Below are 22,918 nucleotides of genomic sequence, written 5' to 3'. Positions count from 1 at the left end.
TCAAATTAATGCAAAAATGCTAAAAATATGTAGTCCTTTAATAGATCATATAATTTTACATATTGTTAACACGGCCATAGAAAAGAAACAAGTCCCAACAATCTGGAAAACTGCTCTGGGAATCCCACTACCAAAGAACAGTCAGCCCTCCCATTTTTCTGAGTTGAGGATCATAAGTATTCTTCCCACCATGTCAAAAATTTTTGAGCGAATCCTTTATAACCAAATATTCACTTATTTTATTGTTAATACAATCCTGCCTGATAATCAATGTGGATTTCGAGAGAATCTTAGTACAGTATCTGCTTTAGCATCTGTGCTTGATGATATATTCAGGGCCTGCGATGAAGGCTACATAAATATTTTGGTACTTCTAGACTTCTCCAAGGCCTTTAATACTCTGGATCACCGTCTCCTATTAGCTAAGCTAAAATATTATGAGTTCGACGCGGACTCCGTTCAATTAATTAATTCATTTCTAAGCAAAGGGTCGCAAAAGGTGGTCTATAACAATATTACGTCGAATGCATTGGATGTTCTGTCGGGTGTGCCACAAGGAGCTATTTTATCACCCCTTTTATTTATTATTTACACCATTGATATAATTCTCGCACCTAAATACTGTAAAACACAAGCATACGCGGATGACACACAAATCTATGTCTCTTTTGATTATAACAAATCGCAAGAAATGGCCGATAAAATGAACGCTGATCTTCAGGTAATTAAAGAATTATCTGCTGAACATAACATAAACTTAAATTTTAACAAAACTAAATTATTATGCATTGGCAGCAAAATCAAAAGAAACTCTATTAAAAACAACTTAAAATTAAAAATAAATGATACTACACTACATTACTTGTATCCAGCGCAAAAAATCTTGGTTATAATCTATCGACGAAAATCTGAGATTTAGTGCACATGTTAAGAATATAACAAGAAAAAGCTTCTGTGCGCTGAAATTATTATACAGGGTGTTTCAAAAGTCATGGTCCAAACTAAAAGGGGGGTAGGGGAGGCTATTTGGTATCACAATAACCCCCTATGTTGCTATCCGATTTTTGATGGTTTAGAAGTTATAGCTGTTTTTCAGTTTTTTTCTATAATTTACTTCTGGCTTAAAAAATTTTTTTTTTCTATGTCTGGGGCTTTATTTTTTAAATATATTTTTTTGTTTTTATTCCAACAAATATCGAGTCTTTTTAATAAAAGTGTAGTGTAAATTTTTTTATGTTTCGCTGCATAAAACCTTGTTTAATTTGTTTTTGGATTCTTCAAAAATGAATTTTAACAATTTAATGAAGCACTACACAGTACACAAAGACCTACAGGAATTTAAACCAATGTTTAAAAACTTCCTACTATTTCTAGTCTTTCAATTTAAACATTTACCTTATAGTGTTTATTAATTGATCAATGTATGTTAAGAAAATTTTTAGAAAAATGAAACGTAAAAGAAATAAAATCATACCACATTTTTTGCTTGCATACCACAAATTTGGTACTATTTAAGTGCGTTTGACCTTCAAATTGGAATTCAGAATGCTATCAAGAGCCACAAACAAAAATGGTATTCTCACATGGACCATTTTAAATATCCAAACCGACTATTGTTGGCATTTTCTGTATTATTTTCTGTTTGTCTTTAGCTAACGTGTTAATCGATTTTTTTTCTGTTTTCTGACCTATTATACCATTAAAGTAATAATTAATCTGCATCGAGATGCCGAATCGGTATACCCCACGGGAATATGCTGAAATGCATTACATTTATGGATTGTGCGGTGGGAACGCTCACCTTGCTGCAAGAGAGTATCGTGATCGTTATCCGGATCGTGAACGCTTTCCCGGTCACAGAGTGTTCATACGAGTACATAACTCATTTTGCGGCGAGAAATGGTGATGTACAACAAATAGGCAGACCACGGTTGGATGATGAAGAGGTGCTTGCTTTGATAGAGGCGGACCCTTCTACAAGTATTCGTAGAATTTCTAGAGCTACTGGATTAGCTATAGCTACGATACATCGCATGTTGCGGAGGAACAACCAGCATCCATACCACGTGAAACGTGTTCAAGCCCTCTTACCCCGTGACTAGGCGCCTAGAGTAGCATTTTGCAGAGAAATGCTTCGACGCGGACTTTTTTGACTGCATTTTGTGGTCCGATGAGTCTTCATTTCAAAGACTTGGTATATTTAATATTCACAATATAAAATAATAATAAGGCAAGATCGCTTCCAGTACCAATTTGGTGTAAATTTTGTGGACAGGAATTTTCGGTGGAAGGCTGATTGGCCCTTTCGAGTTACCGGTCAGATTAAATGGAGAGAGCTACCTAGATTTTTTAGAACACCAACTTTATGACCTTTTGGAAAATGGGCCTCTGGAATTACGGGCAAGAATGTGGCTGCAACACGACGGAGCGCCAGCGCATAGTGCACGAATAGTCAGAGACTATCTAAATGGTGCTTACCCTGATCGTTGGATAGGCAGAGGAGGAGTGGTATCGTGGCCGCCGCGCTCACCTGACCTTAATCCTCTTGACTATTTTTTATGGGGATACTTTAAAGAACTTGTATACAAAACGGAAAATAATACTGAAGTTCAGTTTCGTCAAAAACTGCGAGATGCAGCAACAAGTTTACGAAACAATGCTCGAGCATTTAGAAACTTAAAAAGAAATTTTATAAGACGATGTCGTTTGTGTATAAGAGCCGGCGGCGGCCATTTTGAACATCTTTTTTAAATAAATGCCAATGAAATATTCGAAGTTTTATTTTAGCTTTTATTTCTTTTACGTTCCATTTTTCTAAAAATTTACTTAACTTATATTAAACAGATAAAGACCTTTAAGTTAAACGTTTCTATTGAAAGGCTATAAGTTGTAAGAATTTTTGTTGTAACATTGGTTTAAATTCTTGCAGCGCCTTTCTGTACTGTGGTGCCTTATTAAGCCCTAATCAGCTAATGTATCTCCCAAGATACAGAACAATGCAATATGCAGTTATTGTTAAAATTTTTGTTGTTGTGTTTCTCACAATATACAGTTAACGCTTACAAAAAGTAACTGTGATCTTTTATTGAGAAACATAATTTTTTTTTCATTTTAATAATCAGGTACCTAAGTCTTTGGCAAACACAAATAATATTTATTTATTTTTATATTTATTCGTATTGTTTAAGAGTGCGCTGATCTTATAATCTTATTATCTGCAAAGTCTTTTTTACATAGGGTTTAGTAAAATGAGCTAAATTCTTTACAAGATTTAATTTATTTGAGTTTTTGATTAGTCTTAATAACCAAAGGAATAGAGAAATGAATTATGTTACGTTATTATCACTTGAAGACTGCTACGTTTCTGATGCTGGGTCTTCATTAGATGAAGAAGTAGAAAGCACAAGCATTTTAGATTTAAATTATAATCCTGAAATTCATCCATTTCATGTAAGATACCACCTTCTTACATGTCATAACGTCATGCAACAACGACATAACATTATCCATTATTGCTGCAAATATTTAAAAAAAATCGAAAAAAGAAGAAAGGATATCATTTCAAATGGGAAAAGCAAGACTTTAAGCATTTTCAAACGCTTATTGAGATTAAGTACGATTCTCCAGATGGTATACTTACACCTCTTCAATATTTTCAGAAATTCTGGAACAAGCTTATTATTCAGTATATTGTAGAGCAAATAAATATATACTCAACATTATCAACCGGTATATCAATAAGTACGTCTCCAAATTCTCCAAATAAAATAAAAGCCTTTATAGTTATGGAACTTCTTATGGGAGTTAGGATGCCATCCTTTGAAGATTACTGGTCTATATCTCGGATATATAGACTTATTTCTGATGTGAGACCAGAAGGTTTAGATAACTAAGAAGATTCATACATTTTCAAGACAAGGGATTGTCCTTTTAAGATAAGGCCTTTGTTATATATAATTAGAGCTGTGTAAAAATCAAAGATGAGAACCTTTATTGGATTGACGAAATGATGATACCATATAAAGGGACCAAAGCTGGAAACTTTAGAAAATATATGCCAAGAAGGCCTAAAAAATAGGGCTTCAAGAAGTTTGTGAAAGCTGGGATATCTGGTATAGAAAACGGTTTTTTTAGATGTACTGGTTTTACTACTCTTCACAATACGAGTTATTCTAAAACCGAAAAGTAGTAATGCAAATATTGCCATTGTAAAATGCATTGGGTTGACACAAAGTGCGTTACCTTAGATAGCTCTCATGTATCTATCATACACTCTTACTTTTCAAGTAAGACTATACAACAAAGAGGAGAAAAATAAAGTTAAAGTGAAATGTCCACAAATTATAAAACAATACAAAATGAGTGATGTAGACATGCTAATAATTCTTTATATCGGACCTTATAAGCCACGGCGTTGTTGGTTCTTGGGATATTCGGACAACTTATTGACAGTTGTGTAAATATTGCTTGATTTTTACACAGAAGCTACAGTGAAGCCTTTGGATGTTTGAAATAATGTGACAGTTTGAAAGAATTTCGTGTAAATTTGGCTTTATCGCTAGTAAAAGTCGACCAAAGGACGAAATTTCGAAAATCTGATTTTGCAAACGATCAGACATCAAAAAAAAAGTTTCAATAACTGCAAGACCAACTGATGATCTCAGATATGACCAAATTGGATATTTTCCCACATTTACACAAAAAGGAAGATGTATAGGCTGTGTACCAATGATCAAATCACATTTTTTTGTCAAAAGTGTAGTCTAAGATTATGTTTTGTGCAAGAAAATAATTCGCACAATTGTTGAGCGGTCAAGGTATCATATAATAATATAATTTTTTCTATATCTATGAATAAAAAATTAAAACAATTTTGAATTTTTGGTAGTCTTTATATTGCAAATAAAGAAAAAATATGCTAAAATATTTTTTTTATTAAAAATAAAACTCGCCCGATTACGGGTTAAAACGGTAAAATTTGTTTTTAAAGAAACCACAAAAAAATTAAACATGATTTTCTGCAGCAATAATACATTTTTTTTTATGATATAGTTTTATTAAAAAGACTTGACATTTTTTAAATAAAATACTAAAAAAATATATTTAAAAAATAAATCCACAGACATTAAAAAAAAAATAATTTTTTAAGCCAGAAGTAAATTATAGCAAAAAAGTGAAAAACAGCTATAACTTCTAAACCATCAAAAATCGGATAACAACATAGGGGGTTATTTTGATTCCAAATAGGCTGCCCTACACCCGGTTTCAGTTTGGGCCATGACTTTTGAAACACCCGGTATAATAATTGGCACATTCTTAACTACTCGTTAAAAAAAAGTTTATGCGACACATTAGAAATTATTATTATATTCTATTCTACACACTAGAATAGAATTCTAGTACTCTCACATTTAACTATGGTGACTTTATATACGGTCCATGTCTTACAGCTCTCGATAAACAAAAAAATACAAAGGGTACAGAACGCATGCTGTCGATTGATATATGGAATCAGGAAGCATGACCATATTACTCATAAAATTGTAGAATCTAACTGGCTAAATATGGAAAGCCGTAGAAAACTACATCTTTCAAATTTTGTGCATAAGCTTCTCAATACCACTAACACTTCCAATAGTCTTAGAAATAAATTTCTGCCAAGGACAAGCATGCATGGACAAAATATTAGAAATAAAAACAAATTCTCCATCCCGTTACATAAAACATCTATGTATAAAAGATCCTTTTCATATAATGCAATCACCTTATATAATGCCATACCTGATAATTTTTAAATATTTAATATTAATAAATTTAAATACAAAATGCGTTTGTTTTTATTTAATCAACAAACTCACCATGAATAAGAAAGCATTTTTTTCTTGCTTATTAAAGACAAAAAGACACTTAAAATGAGCATGTTAAGGCAATACTTCATAAAAAAAATAAAAAAATGGGAGAATAACCAGGAAAAGTGTATCTAACTTGTGTAATAAACCAACCATATAATATATTTGAAGAATTTATAAACAGGCATTGGCATTGTATGCTGAACTGGACTAGTCTAGTCTAGAAATTATTTCAAAATATAACTATCTTTTGTCGTTGTGTCACAGATGTACAGATTTACAGTATTTTGTAAATCTGTGGTTGTGTATAATAATTCTTTTTTTTTCTTATAGTAACTTTTTTTTTCTACAATGTGTGCGTATATTTAAAGAGCTGTTCGCTAATAAGTTGCATGATATTGTTTTATTTTCACTTCAGAGGGATTAGGTAGGTTAAGTAAGAGTAGCCACATGGCTAGATTTCGCCTCTCTTATATCCCTATAGAAATCTATATATGATAATCACAACTGTAAATTATTTGTTTGTTAAATAAAAGACTTGTGTGCTAGATATGATGTCTGTCAGGCAAAGGCTTGTGTTTAGTGCGTATGTATTTATTTTCTACTACCCACATAAATCTGTGATAAAATAAGAGTGTTTGGAGACGTCCACAATTACTGCACCAGAAATAATACGGACTTTGTCCTTGATAGATGCAATACTAGTCAGATGTTAAATTCTGTACTCAGCAAGGGATTTATTGAATTGAATAAGTTGCCAACTGAAATCAAAATCTGTGATAATTTAAACCAGTTTAGGAGGCTATTGAGAAAATTTATCAGTGTGTGAATGTCTTAATTCATTTCTATTTTTATGCATGTGAACATATTATTCTTAGTTTTAGTTGTTTCATTTTATTTATACATTTTTAAATAGTAATGATTAGTTATTTTTAAGTTTTATTTATGCATACTTTCTTTTACCGTTTTATCCTTCATATTACCTTTGTTTGTGTAGTTGTTGTTTCGTATGTATATTTATTTATTTATTATATTTTTTTTTTGTTTAATTTTTTTGGCTATTTTATTTTAGGCTTAAATTTTATTTATAAATTTTCTGTATGTGAGACTTTTTATGTTTTTATATATGTATGCCATTTTGATTGATTTAAATTTTTAAGTTTTTTCTTTTAAATATGTATTCTATTATCTATATTATATATTACCTATGTAGCTCAAAGTGAATAAAAAAAATACATTATTTGATGATACTTCTGACAGTCACTAACTTTCAATAAAGTGAGTGCATATAGGTCATAAATAAAATTATATAAAAAAAGATTACTCGACGACCCAAAAGAAAAGTTCTTGGGAAAATTGCAATAGATCCAACACTATTAACTCGGCTACGGCAATAGAGAGAGCTGATCAGAGATCTGCTTACGATTTTTTTGTTTGAGTGATAAGTTTATTGATTTATTCTTATTATTCTTTATGTTAATTTTAGGTACAGCTATCTATCAGCTGCAAGATGACGTTCCACTGATTTGTAAATTCGTAGATAACAAGCCGGTAGAAGAAATAGCCCTAATAGATCCAAATGGCAAAGCATGGCATGGTAATTTTTCACACCAAACTTTTCTTATCAAGCGTATAGTTTTTTTTATATCTTTTATAGGATTTGCAGAACAAGACGAAAGTCTGTTAATTCAGGAGCATGCCTTTTATCGCAACATCGGCAAAGATCTTGGTAAGGGAGGAGCGAAAATTAAACCCGTCGTCACTGAAAGTAAATCAAGAACCAGTTCAAAGAAATCCGAAAACTCTAGTCAAGGTTTAAAATACAGTGACGTCAGAGAATATGAAAAAGAATTATTCGCCAAAACAAAAAAGACGCCCTCGAACTTGGAATTTGAAAAATCCGATTGGTACATGGAATATGTGACGTATTGCGATACGTATGGGGAAATCTTAAAGAAAGTAAAAACCTTGGGCGAGAATGCATTGGACGCGGAACAATTTGACTGGTATAAGAAATATAAGAACTTCGAAAAGAACTATATGCAGAACATAAGAAATCGAAAGAGTAAAGGAAAAAAATCTAAATTGTTGACGGAAGATAGTATTAAACTTTTTGATCAAATACATTCTTGGAAGTCTACAGATAGACCGATTCCTGTATTTTACCCTCATACTCAGGATGATTTAAGTGATGGCGATTGTAGTTCAGCTTGTGAATGTGAAGATCAGTAAAGACTTATACAGATGTATATATTATGAGGCAAATAGATACTTAAGGCCATTACTTTGCAGGATTTAAAAAATTATTTAATGTAATACATTTTAATTGCTTTTCTGGTCATTATACGAATAAATTATAATAAATTCAAATATACAGTGTATCCGTAAAGTTGCGAAAGCGAATAAATTGAATAAAAATGAAATGAACCGTTTCTAAAAAAACCGCTGCTTGAACCCGTCGATTTTAATATTTGGTTTAGGGTTTTTCTACGTAGAAATTAAATATACAGGGTGACTCAAAGAAAGATATGACGTCATCAATATAATATGGTATTTATTTTAATAATATGGTTTTATAATATTTCTAATTTCCTGGCGTATTTGTTCTTTAAAATCTTCTAAACTCGCTAGTTGAGTGACATACACTTTACTTTTTAAGTATCCTTATAAAAAGTAATCGAGAGAGCTAAATCTGGCGGTCTGGGTGGTCATTCAATGAACCCTCGTCTATTTATCCAACGATTTAGAAAAACTCTAGAAAAACATCTAGATAATTGCGAACGGGTAAAAGCATAGTGTGGCAGGGCTCCATCTTGCTGAAAAAAAAGATCACGTTGGTGCATATTGGGTTCCTCCAAATCCGGGTACAAAGTTATCAGAGCGAGGGATCAGATTATTTTGAGGAAAATCCAAATACCTCTCACCAGTGAGAGTTTCATCAACAAAGTAAGGTCCTAAAACTCTTCCCTCCACTATACCGCACCACACATTGCCTTTTTGAGGGTATTGTGTATGACGTTTTGTGAACCAATGAGGGTTTTCGGTCGCCCAGTATCGAAAATTCTGTCTGTTCACATGGCCGTTTAGAGTAAACGTTGCTTCGTCAGAAAATATTATCCGTTTTACAAAATTATTGTTATCATTACATATTTGCTGCATTTGCTTACAAAATTCATTTCAGCGATCAAAATCATCTTCGGATAGCTCTTGAAGTAAGAATATTTTATAAGATGGGAACTTTGCTTGCATAGTAGATGGCGATAAATTAACATTAGAAGTCGTGCCTGTGATTATTGCTTCGGGATTATCTTGGACCGTTAACAGAACGTTAAGCTAATCTTCTTTAGTTATTGAATTCCGATCATCTTTTTGAGTATCCCGAACATGTCCGAATTCACGAAACTTTGCTTCAACTCTGCTTACCATGCTTTGGCTAATAGGCGACCGATCAGGATGAGTTGCATTAAACAACTAAACCACCTCCTTTTGAGTACGCGACACATCTCTGAAACCAATCATGCGCAAGATTTCGATTTTTTCACGTTCGGTTAATTTTCTCATATTTCATACAATAACAGTAGGTAATAAAGTGTAGTTACTAATAAAACGCAGGATGACACCGCTATCGCCTCTCAAAAAGAATAAACACCACTTGCAAATGTAAAAATTGTTCAAATAGTTTCACCGAAATACATTCACTTTTTGACATTGACAACCACAACGACAATAACTAAAAAACCAAAATACTAACATTTAATTTAGATAAGTATTTCTTTAATTTTACATGTTATCATCAATTTTCCCTCAAAATTGCTTATGTAACCACTAATCATTTGTACCACATCCTTTGTAAAAAAATGCATTCTAAAAAACCCTGAGAGTTTCGTGGTACCGCCTGAGATCAGATGTTTGCATGACCAGTCTAACCAGCCCGTAGTTTACCAAGGCGTGAATTGCACCACCAGGCCAAATGGCGGAAGGCCAAACAGTGTGTCTAGTGCGTCTGTGTGGTCGTACCAGGACGGTTTGGAATCTAATGGGATTCCCAGAAATCGAACTGTCCTGGAGTGTTGCAACTACACCTCACCCAGAGAGACGGTATGCTAAGGTTACGTCTCCTCGTGAATAGTAGGAGCTCTACTATTTTGAGGTTGATCCTAAAACCTCCCGAGAGGCACTTTAACAAAAAGCTGGTAAGGCTGATTTGTTCCTATGATTTGGGGTCTATGTAGTCACTTAATTTTGTGTTTATATGGTCTAAAGTGGTTGATTTAGATAATGTCAATATATCCGAAATTAAACAGATTTGTATTGCAGATGAACACTTTATATTTAAAATGTGAAGAAAAAGTTCTTGTTTCTAAAGTAAATATTAAGTTGACTTTAGTTATATTCTTGCTTTTGGAATTATTATTTTTTGGTTTGTTCTATTCTTATTTGTTGTGTATACTCATTTTGCTTAAATCGTTTGTTTAATAGAAAAATATCAAAAATGTCTTTTTCGTGGAAAAAAAGGTGCACGCAATGGACATCCAATTTTTAATTTTTCTTACAATTTCGTCAAAATTATAATCGGTCTAAAATGTTATACATAAAATAAAGCTGTTTACCAAAACTTATTTCACAAAATGGTTACTTTTAACTTAATATTGAACAGAATTTTTATTTCATCCCTTTTTACTAAAATCACCCATATAAGGAATACAAAAAAAGGTTTTCAAAGCTTTTTAATGTTATTTATTTATACAAGAGCTTAAGCCATCACCCCTTATACTTGAGTCTTAAGACAAACAGATAAGAAGTGCTCTTCATCGCACCGGTTTGCCGTTCAACCTGTTTTTTTTCTGTGGTAATCGATTGATAGAAGTGGCTATTTCCTGGCGCCAAGCTACATATCTTAATTTATTAGTCATTGCACCACTTTATGAAACCAGTTTTCTCTCTTAAATGCATTTATTGTACTTGAAAGTTATATACGATTTATGCAATAAACGGATTTCTTATATATAACACCAGGGATGCGCATACATTTGGAGGACACTAAAAGTAATGATCAATATAATATTGCATGGCGCCAGTAAATAATGTCAATAAAGTTTATACATTTACGACAGGAAAATAGAAAAGATGTACATATACTGGGTGTGCGGAGGGTAAGTGCAACCCAAGAGGATGATAGCTGACTAAATTTCTAACATTTTAAGGCAAACATGTATAGGTTAAAATTCGTTTCTAATTTTTTTATTGCAACTTATATTTTTTCCAACAAATACCAAATTTCACACTTCGGTAATATACAGCAAGTTACAATTTACATTTAAGTTTCAAAGTGTATTTTGTTGTTTTGTCTTTTTAATTGAATACCAAGAATTCCAACCATTTTTGTGTTAACTGACAGAAAACAAATAGACATTGAAACGTGATTTTACGCTTGAATATAATTGCTTTCATCTTTCAAACCTTTATAAAATACCCCTAGTTTTTTTATTTTATCATTTACGTCGATGTCTGGTCAATTCTCAGAAGTAGAGCCACAATTTTGGGGCATCTTATTGTGAGGTAATGTCAAGTTTTAACGTTTAATAAAGCACAAATTGTTTGTTTAAACCATTTAGAGCTATTTACGTCTGTGGAAACGGGCCCTGTTTCTTACTTTAATGGTGGCAACTCTTATCGACATATCTTCTTTCAGTCTGTCAAATGCCTGATTCATTCTGCTAACCAACTCTTCCCGCGATCTTATCTCTGCTATGTATGCAAGATCTCTATTGTCTGGCCTCAGGCTAAAAAATCCAGGCGATCGAGTGGGTCCAGAAAATCAGGCATCTAAGTTATTCCTGACAGCCAAAGTCCAATGCGCTGGACAACTATCTTTTTGAAAAATGATTGGCCTTTCTCGTTCCAAGAGTTCAGAGAGTTTCGCTAAATGATCATTTTGCGGAAACTGTAAATAGTTAGCTTCATCTAAATGATCTGGTAGATGATGTGGCCCAACAAGAGTTCTGCCTATTACTTCGGCCCACAGGTTGACAGAAATTAATCTACTCTAAAATTAATTTTGTTTTTTCTAGTCCGGATTTGCATCCTTGGGAGCTGAGCCATCAGAGAAGCTGAAACCTTGGGTTTTCTAGATGGAATGTATTAGCGACTATGCTCAAAAATCGAAAGTATCCCTTTCACTGCAAGAAACGTTTTACCGCTCTTTGTTCTAAGTTTTCTATGGAAAAAGAAGCTCAAATTTTCGACAGAGGGTATTACCAACTACACAACTTCAGTTGGTAATACCAACTGAATTGTACTATGAATGGACTGAGGGCTGCTAAGGATGCAACTCCTGACTAGAAAAAACAAAATTAATTGAGTAGATTTTCTGTGAACGTGTGGCCCGTACTAAAAGCTTCCAGTATTTACTCGTTAATCTCTACATCACGTGCCGGGTTGTTGACAGTGCCAACCTTACTAAGCCGGCGAAAGCTGTTTTAAAACGCCCTAAAATAGACTAAAAACTACTTTTGTGCTTATTAGGTTTTTGCTTATATGCCTCTCACTCTAGAGAACAGATCTGCTTAAGCAAGCTGTAGCTAGCCTATATGAGCAATTTTTATTTTGCTATGCGTGGTTATAAATTCAGAGCCCACCGGATGTTTTGCGAATCCCAATCCAGTAACGGAGTTCTCTTTTTGTTAGAGTTACCTGAGTTATGTAAAAAACCCAGAAATTAAAACTCTTTAAATTATAAAGCACATCATTGTTGTTTGTCATTTCCTTTCCTCTAAAACACGCTCCCAGCCCAACCCTTTTATACCCCTAGCCCATGGTTAGTAGAAGTAGTAGTAGTAGTAGTAGTAGTAGTAGTAGTAGTAAGGGTAGTCCCTTTACGCCAACCCCAGAACCACCCACCTCTACGCCTCCACTCAAATGCGCGGTCTTCAGGCCCGTCCTTTTAATAAAAGCTTGCACGTTGTCCCGGTTTAGATCTTTAAGATCTTCCCGTTGAAGTGTCGTTGCTCCGAAAATTTTACTTCTTAGGCGACTCCACCTATCACAGATACAGGTATGAAGTTTCCTCCCCTGTAATTCAGATAGAGTGGGCTTTCTCTTATACCAAGAAGGTGTAAATGCCTGTTTAGACTGTTGTGCCCAGTCAGAATTTCCACCAAGTCTTTGATACTTTGTCGAGTCTTTGTTAGCAGTCGCCTTGCTTTAGAGCCGTCGTGGTCTGGTATCATTTCCTTGGCCTGTCTACATCCTTCTGTACATCCTTCTGGACTAGCGCTGAGCTGGCCCTGGGTTTCTAAACCGCCTTGAGGGCAGCTTGACTATCGGAGTAGATGCAAATCCCCCCATTACCTTCCAATGCCTCCCATTTGTTTGCTACCTTAAGTATAGCACCTACGCTTGGAAAACTGTGGTGTGTTTCTCTAGCGGGAAGGATTTCCCAGTGTTCGTTTCCATCCTGTACACTCCGGCTCCGGCTGAATTGGTGCTTTTCATTCATGATCGATTTGTGTACCAGGCCTGGAAACCACATGGTAGCTCAGGAAGTTGTTCTCATAGCTCCAGTTATTCCCGAGCAGACCAGTCTTTGCTGTCTGGTCAGCTTTTGGGCGTTAATGACCTTCAATACGGCTGGCCACCATACCACGAATCCGTACGAGATCGTCAGTCGTATGACTGATTGCAGTATAAAGCCACTAGAGCACGTGGGGTTTAAGACCCCATCTTGTACCTATTGTTCGCCGTAATTACCATATTAGGACCGTTGCCTTATTTACTGCCTGCTCTATATGAGTTTTAAACGTGAGCTTGCTGTCTAAGGTAACTCCCAAGTATTTGACTTGCTGCCTCAAAGTTAGGCGAGTCTGATACAATGGGAGGTTTAAAGCCTGTTAAATTCCGCCTCTTAGTAAAGAGAATGAGCTCGGTCTGAAAAGAACAACCCTGAAAAGGGTTGACCGACAGCCCTATCTCCGTACACCACTGTTTCACTATCCCGCACGCGACTTGCATTCGCTCACAGACTGTGTTCCCGATTTTACCCGTGACCATCACTAGTTTGTCGTCCGCGTATGTCTGTACCGGGTGGCCAACTAAGAATGGACGTCGGCGATATCTCAGGACCTAATAGTCGTAGCGCCTTAAAAAAATAATTTGTAATAAAAGTGGCCAAAAAAAATGCTGGAAATTATTTTGAAATTCATTGGTCAGCCGCTAGAGGGTGCCACAGCTTCTTTAAATCTTAAAATTGCATTTTTGCCAAAAAACCTCCAATAACGTACACCTCAAAATAATATATTAATATTCTAGGAAGATTTCCTCACAAAAAAGTTTCTACAAACATTTCTGTCAGTTAAGTCAAATAAAGTGGTGGGGGCGTTTTTAGCTTGAATAAAGAAAACAGCTGAAAATCAGCTATGACTGGGCCGATTTTTTTTAAATATTTTTTTTTAAGTCTATTGTTGCCTTATTTTTTCAACCAAAAAAAAATTTCAAATTACTTTTCCTAAAATCCGCTAGAGGGCCTTGACTTGTGACTAACCCTTTCTGACGGATTATTTCAAAAAACTCAAACGCAACTATATATATTTTTTTACGTCATTAAAAGCGGGGAAGAAAACCAAAGAAACTGGTGAAAACGGCACTTCAAGATCATTTCTTAAACAAAAGTTATAAAAAAAAGTGTACATTCGAAAATAAAAATGACAAAAATGGCGATAAACTCCTATTTGCTTAGACAAACTGAATAAACTCCTTTTGTTTAAAAAAATACTTATTTTTTTAAACAAACAAACTCATAGTACTCTTTTAGAAAATCCGACATACAGGATTGATCGTTATACGTTTATTTATACAGGGTGTTAACTAAACCAAGTTGACCAAATGGGCCTATTTTGGGAAAACTGTGCATAGGAAAGTTGAGTTAGTAGGCTATGGAAACAAAAGTGGCAGGTAACCATGGAAGCAAAATATGTAAATATTTCAGTTAAATGTCATTTTAGCGTCTCTTCTTGCGATTGTTAAAGCGTTTTGAAGTCTTGCTAATAACATCCAATAGTTTTCTTGTTAGTTCGCCGCATTGCGAACTTTGTTTTTCCAGTTTTCCGTGTTGTTCCTGTTTTTCGTGTTGTGCCAGTTGTTCGTGTTGTTCCAGTTTTTCCTATTTTGTTCCAGTTTTTTGTGTTTTGTTCAAGTTTTTTGTTCCTTAACTTTTTATCTCTGTTTTTCGTATTGCTTTGTTTAACAATGCTTTACACAAACGAAGAGGCGTTTGACATAATAGGTACTTATTTTGAATGTATGCGAAATGCCACAGTTGCTGCAAGAGTGTATGCGCATCAGTATCCTGATAGACGCCATCCTATTGCAAAAGTTTTTCTTCGGATCATACATCGTTTGCGAACGATTAAAAATGTTCGGCTGCCCGTGTTTCGGAGACAACGCAGGGGACGCACCGAAGACAACATATTAAATGTTTTAGCCTACGTCGAGTTTAATCCTCACTTAAGTACCTACTAGAACAATAGCGCACGACCTGGGAGTAAATCGAACTACCGTTCAGAATATTCTTAAGGAGTGGTATAGGTAAGCGATCTTTTGGATATTAATCTTCACTATACGCGATGAGACTTAATTTTCCTAAGGAGAGTTCATTTTTTGATGATGATGCTTTAAATGTAAAATTAATTAATTTTTACACAAAAAGCACCAGATTGGTCTATTCTGTTGAATCAGCAGTCATCATCTTGTTCCAGGTTTCATCCATATCATTTAGTCCTGCATCAAGAATTAAGTGCACAAGATTTTGACCGAAGGCTAGACCATTGTCACTGGCTTTTGGGTATGATTGCAGAGGATCCTCAGGTGCTTTCAAACATATTGTGGACAGATAAGGCTACATTTCACAGCAATGGAGGCGTGAATCTCTACAATATTCATTACTGGTCACCAACGAATCCGCACTGGATGCGAGAAGTCTAGCATCAAGGCCGTTGGTCTTTAAATTGTTGGGCAGGAATATTAGGAGGTCGAATTATCGGCCCATTTTTTTTAACAACGCACTAAATGGTGCAAATCATTTGCAGTTTTTAAGGGAGGAATTGCCAATTTTATTAGAGGATGTGCCACTTGAAATTCGCCAACGAATGATGTTCCAGCACGATGGCTGTCCAGCACATTTCGCCCGAAGTTTTAGATGCCACCTACCCTGGTAGATGGATAGGACGGGGCGGTACCTTTCTATGGCTGGCTAGATCACCAGACCTAACGTGCCTGGATTTTTTTTTTATTTATGGGGTCGAGTTAAAGAAATTGTTTTTGCAACAAGCGACGAAACAAAAAACGCAAACGACGCGACAAAATATGATTGGCCGGATTAGGGATTGCATGCAGACTCTCTCATTTGCTGAAGTAGAGACTGCAGTTTTGTCTACCGAACAAAAGATGTGTCAGTGCATAGAAAATGATGGAATGCATTTTGAACATTTGGGGAGGCACTAAATAAATTATGTGTATAACATATTATTTATTGTACCAACTAAGATTTCTTAAAATTGTATGTAGAATTTAAATATCAAATAACATATTATAGAGTGTTCGATTTAAAAAAAACAAGTTTTCATCTACATCCGGTATCATCAAAATTGTTACAAGTGTCAAATTATTTTATTGTTGTATCTTTAATTAACTTTTTATGGTATGGTATGGTGCCAAATTTTCAATACTTTCCTATAGAACAACTATGAACTGTATGCACAGTTTTCCCAAAATAGGCCAAATTGGTCAACTTTATTTAGTTAACACCCTGTATAAATAAACGTATAACGATAAATTCTATATCTCGGATTTTCTAAAACACTACTGAGTTTGTTTCTTTTTAAAAATACTTAGTTAATACGAGTTTATTCAGCTTGTCTAAGCAAATAGTAATTTATGGCCATTTTATCGAATCGATATCGAAGTGCCATTTTCACCAGTTTCTTTGGTTTTCTTCCTCGCTTTTACTGACGTAAAAAAATATATATAGTTGCATTTGAGTTTTTTGAAATAATCCGTCAGAAAGGGTTAGTCACAAGTCAACGCCCTCTAGCGGATTTTAGGAAAAGTAATTTGAATTTTTTTTTTGGTTGAAAAAATAAGGCAACAATAGACTTAAAAAAAAATCGGTCCAGTCATAGCTGATTTTCAGCTGTTTTCTTTATTCAAGCTAAAAACGCCCCCCACCGCTTTATTTGACAACTGACAGAAATTTTTGTAGAAACTTTTTTGTGAGAAAATCTTAATACTAGAATATTAATATAATATTTTGAGGTGTACGTTATTGGAGGTTTTTTGGCAAAAATGCAATTTTTAAATTTAAAGAAGCTGCGGCGCCCTCTAGCGGTTAACCAATGAACTTCAAAATAATTTCCAGCATTTTTTTTGGCCACTTTTATCACAATTTTTTTTTTCAAGGCGCTACGACTAATAGGGCCTGAGATATCGCCGACGTCTATTCTTAGTTGGCCACCTGGTACATAGAATCCTTCAAGTTTTAGCTTCCTGAGGAGACTGTCCATCACCAGGCACCAAAGGTGTGGCGAAAGGCAACTGCCTTGCGGGCAACCGCCTTTCACCCTAGTCTCGACACGTCAATCTCCTAGTGTAGCACTGATCTTCCGGACTTCCAGCGCCGTTTTGACCCACCGGACCAGATGAGGCGGAGTGCCCCTGGTCAGGAGGGCTTGGCAGATAGTATCTGTTTTTGCCTTATCAAATGCTCCTTCCACGTCAAAGAAAAGAGCAAGTGCTATTTCCTTGTTCTCTACGGCTTTTTCAGCTTTGCTCACTACAGAGTGAAGTGCCGTTTCTGTCGACTTCCCTTTCATGTAGGTATGCTGATTCCTATATAGTGGCGATTCTAGCCCATGGTTAATTCCGCAAGTAGGCCGGATGCACCATGGGACAAATAGGCGACTGTGCTCCGAAACTGACAAACCTTACACTCTCCTTTAAGATGAGTCTCAACTGCATGTAATACATACAAATACATACAGTTGAGACGAGAGTACAAAACTACATTCAAATAGCCCTGCCAGCTGAGACCATAATGTCTCTCTGAGGGAATTCAGGGTACATGAAGAAAGAGAGAAAGAGAGAGAGAGAGAGAGAAATCGATCCCAGTCATACATTAATACCAAATCTTTCCTGACATCCTTTAGTTTCGTGATTAAATTTTTCATGTGTGAAGCCCAACAATAATCAATTTTACAAAATGTTCTTAAAGAAATCTTTTGGTTTTTTTAGAAGAAATTTTATGACTTAAACGCAATGACATTCATTTTTTTGTGAAGCCTGTTGGTCCCAAATGTACCAACCAAAATGCACTTTTGCAGCAACGGTTATGCCTGAATTAATTGCAATGAAGTATTACTTTAGTTTAATCTTTCTAAACTTAACTTATTTCTTTTAAACCTATTTCTCTTTTTATGTTCTTTAAGTCAAAACGCATAAATAATATGTAAAATTTTTATAATAAACGTCTTCAACGTTCATTAAAAATTTAATCGTGTAAAACATATTTTATTTTTATCATTTTATTATATTATATATTTTTTTATTTTATATTTTAATATATGTATTCTCATTTAAAACAAAACTCTTTTAATGATCTATAATAATTCTATCTCAATTTAATTAATTCCATAATCAATTAATAACTTGATATCTTTAAAATAACGTATATTGCTAAAGATCTCTAATATTCATTGAGTTAAGGGGACACCCAAAAATATTAATTGGGAGTCAGTCAGAAAGCAACGTTTGAGAGAAATGTGTGTAAGGTGGTGTGTTGGAAAAAGAGTTGTGTTTACTGGTTAAACCAGGCTGCTAAATTTAATAGTGGTGAATATGTGAGAAATAGTTGATCTTGAGTAGATATGTGGCCATTATGAGAAGTTTGTACAGATCGCATCTGCAGGTTTGCGCATCTTGAAGATGCCCGCACAAGTAGGTGTGAAAGCCTCTGTTCAATTAGGAACGATGCGCAATTCCTCGAGTGCTGTCTGGTAAGACTGGGGGCCTTACCTGAGGCTCGATTGACACGAATAAACAGAAGGATATAGTAGAAATATATCCTTTGTCTAATTCGTTGAGATGCCCTCTGTTTAGCGGCAGTGGAGCGTCTGGGGAAGCCCTTACTATTCTAGGTGACACTAGCTAGTCGTCAAATAAAGGAAGATAACATGTTTGACATATGTATATATTGAAATGTGACATTGTGTAAATTGATGTTGACTGAGATGATGCAAGGGAACGGAAGTTCCTCGGTGAGTATATTTTATTATTGCCAAAAGTTGACAGAACAGTAAATATTGTTTTTTTTATTATTTTTATGTGATGTTCGAGTTTATGTCTAACAATATAAGAAGGATGACTGTTGAGTGAATTTGCATTGTAGAGACCCATTGGCTAAGAACAACTCTGACAGGTAATAAACCACATTTTAAAGCGTATTTTACAATCGTATATTTAGTCGTTGCCTTGATGTAATAGCCATTCTGCAATCTTGCTTTCTCAATTGATTTTCTATTTTATTAAGGAGTCTGTAAAAATAATATTTGGACTTTTTAAATAATCATAGAATATCATTTCATTAATTAATTTTCTGTACTGAATTGGCGCTCAACTGGACTCTGGAGGTAGCATTTAGAAAAATTATTGACTATTGTGTATGAATAGCTGTAAAAGATAATTAACCGCATAAGACTGAGATGGAACGCTGACAGCCGTGTATGAATAGGCCTTTTAAATTTTGTCTGAACAAAGACCAAGACTGAAGTCGGTGACAGTAACGGAATTGTGTGAATGAATCTATTAATTTTTTAAGGTATTGATATAACTTTTTTCTTGGAACTGTGACTATTTGATGAAAGTGAGGCATGAAATGTGTGAATGGTCCTGACTTTTGTTTAAGCAAATATAAACAACCATGCTCAAGCCAGGACTCAACTATGACCATACAATGGGTAATAATTTGATCACTATGTTGGCTACCTAATTTATTTACGATACTACTATATCACTTTTATACATGTGTACTATTAAAAACCCTATTTAGGAAATGTGTGTGAGAAAATGTCTGCTCCGAAGATAAACTGAAGCACCTGGCATAAGACAGGCTAAAGCCCGGTCTAGACATAACCTTTTACCTTAGGTCTTGCCTGTCAGTCAAAAGGGTCAAGTATGATGGTTGAAACAGTAGGATACTCCCTTGAGACTTGTAACGTACGTTTTTAGATCAGTTTTTGGTAGACCGTGGAGGAACCACTGATTTTGTTGTTCAATAATAGCCTTTTGTTTAGTGAAATTATTAAGAAGAAGAACGATGAGGATGGTCAAGAGCGTTTTTTCTCACCACCTACTCACCATATACTGCGGTTAGTGCCTCCGCACATACAGAAAAAAAAACACTTACATGAAAAAGGCAATTTCGCCCCATGAAAGGTTAGCAGTCTAAAGGAGCTACAAAGATCTTGAATTCAGAACTATAATATCAAAACAAGCACCAAGTAATCAAATATTTGAAACGTGTCAAGCTAATTATAAATCCCTTAAAATGCATTATTTCAAGGTAATTAAGTTTTCATATAAATGTACAAGAATAAATTTGATGAAGCGAAAATTTACAAACTAAAATATTATAATTATGGGCAACAGTGAACTCCTGAAGTTATTAATACCGACTTACTTTTAATAACTATATCCAAATTAAGACGATATTTCGATAACCTAGTAAGTAATTCGCTAAGAGCTTTAAGGTGCAGATCCACGATGAAAGTTTTTCATGAAATTTTTGTGTCATGAGTTAAAAATTTTAAGTTTCATAGTGGAAACACTCTTAAAATACGTGAAATATTGTTAACAATTTCATGACACATTATTTTACGAGACATTTATTTCATGAACAAGTCTCAACGTGTATACGTGATATGCGTCGTGTTTCATTTGAAATATTTGTCTCACTTGCTGTTCGTGAGTTTCACTATTCTCTGAAACAAAACCGATATTCTGTGTTTCAGACTTCCACTATGTTGAGGTGCTTTACTATGTATATGTTTACCATCAAGGGCACCTAAGCAGTTCGGAAAGTTCCATTTATCCTCAATGTGCTGTGAAATTTTTAACCACTCTTCTTTAGTGGTTGGTGTCTGCAAATAAAAAAACATGCTTAAGCAAAAACGTATAATCTAAATAAGTAATAATTTTAGGTACTATGTTCCGAAGACAATATAGCTGATGATAACTCATAGAGTAATTTATCAGAAGATCAAGGAAGTAATTATTCAAAGTATAGCAAAGAAGTTTTGCGAGACTCTTCAATGTCAGATGCTTCGAATTACAACACTCCAGTGGCTTCTCCATCACCTGTTACACCGTCATCTTGTATGTCTCAAGATACAATTACATATTTAAGCTTGAGAAAAAGAAAAAAAAGACCAAGAGCAAGTCTTGCTGGACCGATGTCTTGCAGTTATGTCAAAGACAGCAGATTCCTTTGAAATATTTGGAGACTATGTGGCGGATGAATTGCGAAACATGCATTTGAAAGCTCCTGATTTGGCATGCAAAATGAGAAATACAGCGAATCATTTTAAATATGAATAATAGCTGTGAGTCCAGGCTACATAATGATAATTTGTTTATTAATGAAGATCCAGCCATTTCAAGCGATTTTTCTTCACAGTTGCAGCTGTTTACTTATAATAAACCTTTAGAGTGTCAATCCATTTGTGTAAATAATCCTTCATTGGCACCAGCAGTTAATGATACCCCGGTAGAACACATTTCATTGCCGATGATGAGGATAATGACATAGTCTGGTAAGTGTGTATAGTGTTGTCTAGAAATAGTCTTGTGAAGTATTATGAGGAATGCGGATCTGCATTATTTAAAATGTAAAATACAACTTTTATAATAAATATATTGTTAATTAATTGAACTTACATGTAGGTATTCTTCTTTTAGAATATTATAAATTGCGGAGCACACTTCATATATTATTATTGATATAGTACAAACAGGTATACGAAATAAATACATAAGTGAGTGGTAGCTATCACCTACAAAAAAAATATATTGGCCTTTTTCGGGTTTCCTATTAGGATGTTTCTAGAATGGTTCAAAGCAATTTGACCGAATGTCATAGTAATATCATTAAAATCATAACATTTGTTAATATTTGTACTGGTCTGCTGCTTTAAACGGTTCTAACGCCGTCCCATTGTGAAATCCGAAAAGAGCTAATAACTACTTACCTGTTGCTAGAAACCGAAGAGTCAGTGCTAATCTCTCAGCTGCTGGAATTGAATTTCGCATGAATGTATTCTCTTTTGCTATCGCAGGTTTTATTTTGCTAAGTAAATACTAAAAATCGGCCGCCGACATCCTGAGAAAATTTTTGTAACACTCCTGATCTTTTAATTCTAACTTTTCCAATAAGCTAGTCATTAAATTGTGTTTTTGTCTTTGCTTAATCCAATCGCGTACCCAAAATTTATGAGATCTTTTCGGGAAGCTATTAAATAATAATAAGCTGCAGCATTCTTCGATCTTTTTCTGCAACCATCGCTTCTAAATACACACAAACAATCAAATCACTGCGGAAACAGCAGAATATAGTACAACGTGTCTCATGAACCAAAAATTTCAAACTATCGCGAAAACTTGTGAGTGAAGAAATTTTATCCTCATTGTGAAAACCCATGATGAAATAAATGAACTAAAATTTTCATGACATTTTTATTTCAATGTGGACATGCGCCTTTAAGGTGCAGATCCACGATGAAAGTTTTTCATGAAATTTTTGTGTCATGAGGCAAAAATTTCAAGTTTCATAGTGGAAACACTCTTGAAATACGTGAAATATTGTTAACAATTTCATGACACATTATTTCATGAGACATTTATTTCATGAACAAGTCTCAACGTGTATACGTGATATGCGTGTTTCATTTGAAATATTTGTCTCACTTGCTGTACGTGAGTTTCAGTATTGTCTCTGAAACAAAACCGATATTCTGTGTTTCTGAGTT

The 22,918-nt window shown here is 34.5% G+C and overlaps 1 protein-coding gene and 1 long non-coding RNA gene across 3 annotated transcripts in view; one reads left to right on the top strand and one right to left on the bottom strand.

Annotated features, from left to right (window-relative positions):
• LOC126737062 (uncharacterized) overlaps positions 1-8,219 on the top strand; it is a 34,895-nt gene extending 26,676 nt beyond the window's left edge. Inside the window, exons 3-4 of one of the 2 annotated variants that reach the window (XM_050441759.1) lie at positions 7,336-7,446; positions 7,507-8,219. In XM_050441759.1, the coding sequence (XP_050297716.1) occupies positions 7,336-7,446; positions 7,507-8,081 (686 nt within the window). In that variant the 3' untranslated portion in view covers positions 8,082-8,219. Of the gene's footprint in view, positions 1-7,335; positions 7,447-7,485 lie in introns of both variants that reach the window. The other variant, XM_050441758.1, reaches the window with a different exon arrangement.
• Positions 8,220-20,763: 12,544 nt separating this feature from the next.
• On the bottom strand, positions 20,764-22,567 carry LOC126737072 (uncharacterized). The gene is made up of 3 exons (XR_007660873.1): positions 22,142-22,567; positions 21,831-21,946; positions 20,764-21,034 (listed from the first exon to the last, which is right to left on the bottom strand). It is a non-coding gene; the product is annotated as an uncharacterized LOC126737072 (long non-coding RNA).
• Positions 22,568-22,918: the final 351 nt, after the last annotated feature.

Source organism: Anthonomus grandis, chromosome 6, assembly GCF_022605725.1.
Source record: "Anthonomus grandis grandis chromosome 6, icAntGran1.3, whole genome shotgun sequence".
In the NCBI taxonomy this organism is placed as follows: domain Eukaryota; kingdom Metazoa; phylum Arthropoda; class Insecta; order Coleoptera; family Curculionidae; genus Anthonomus; species Anthonomus grandis.
Note: the sequence above shows the minus strand (reverse complement) of the source record. Positions and strands in the feature narration are given on the sequence as shown.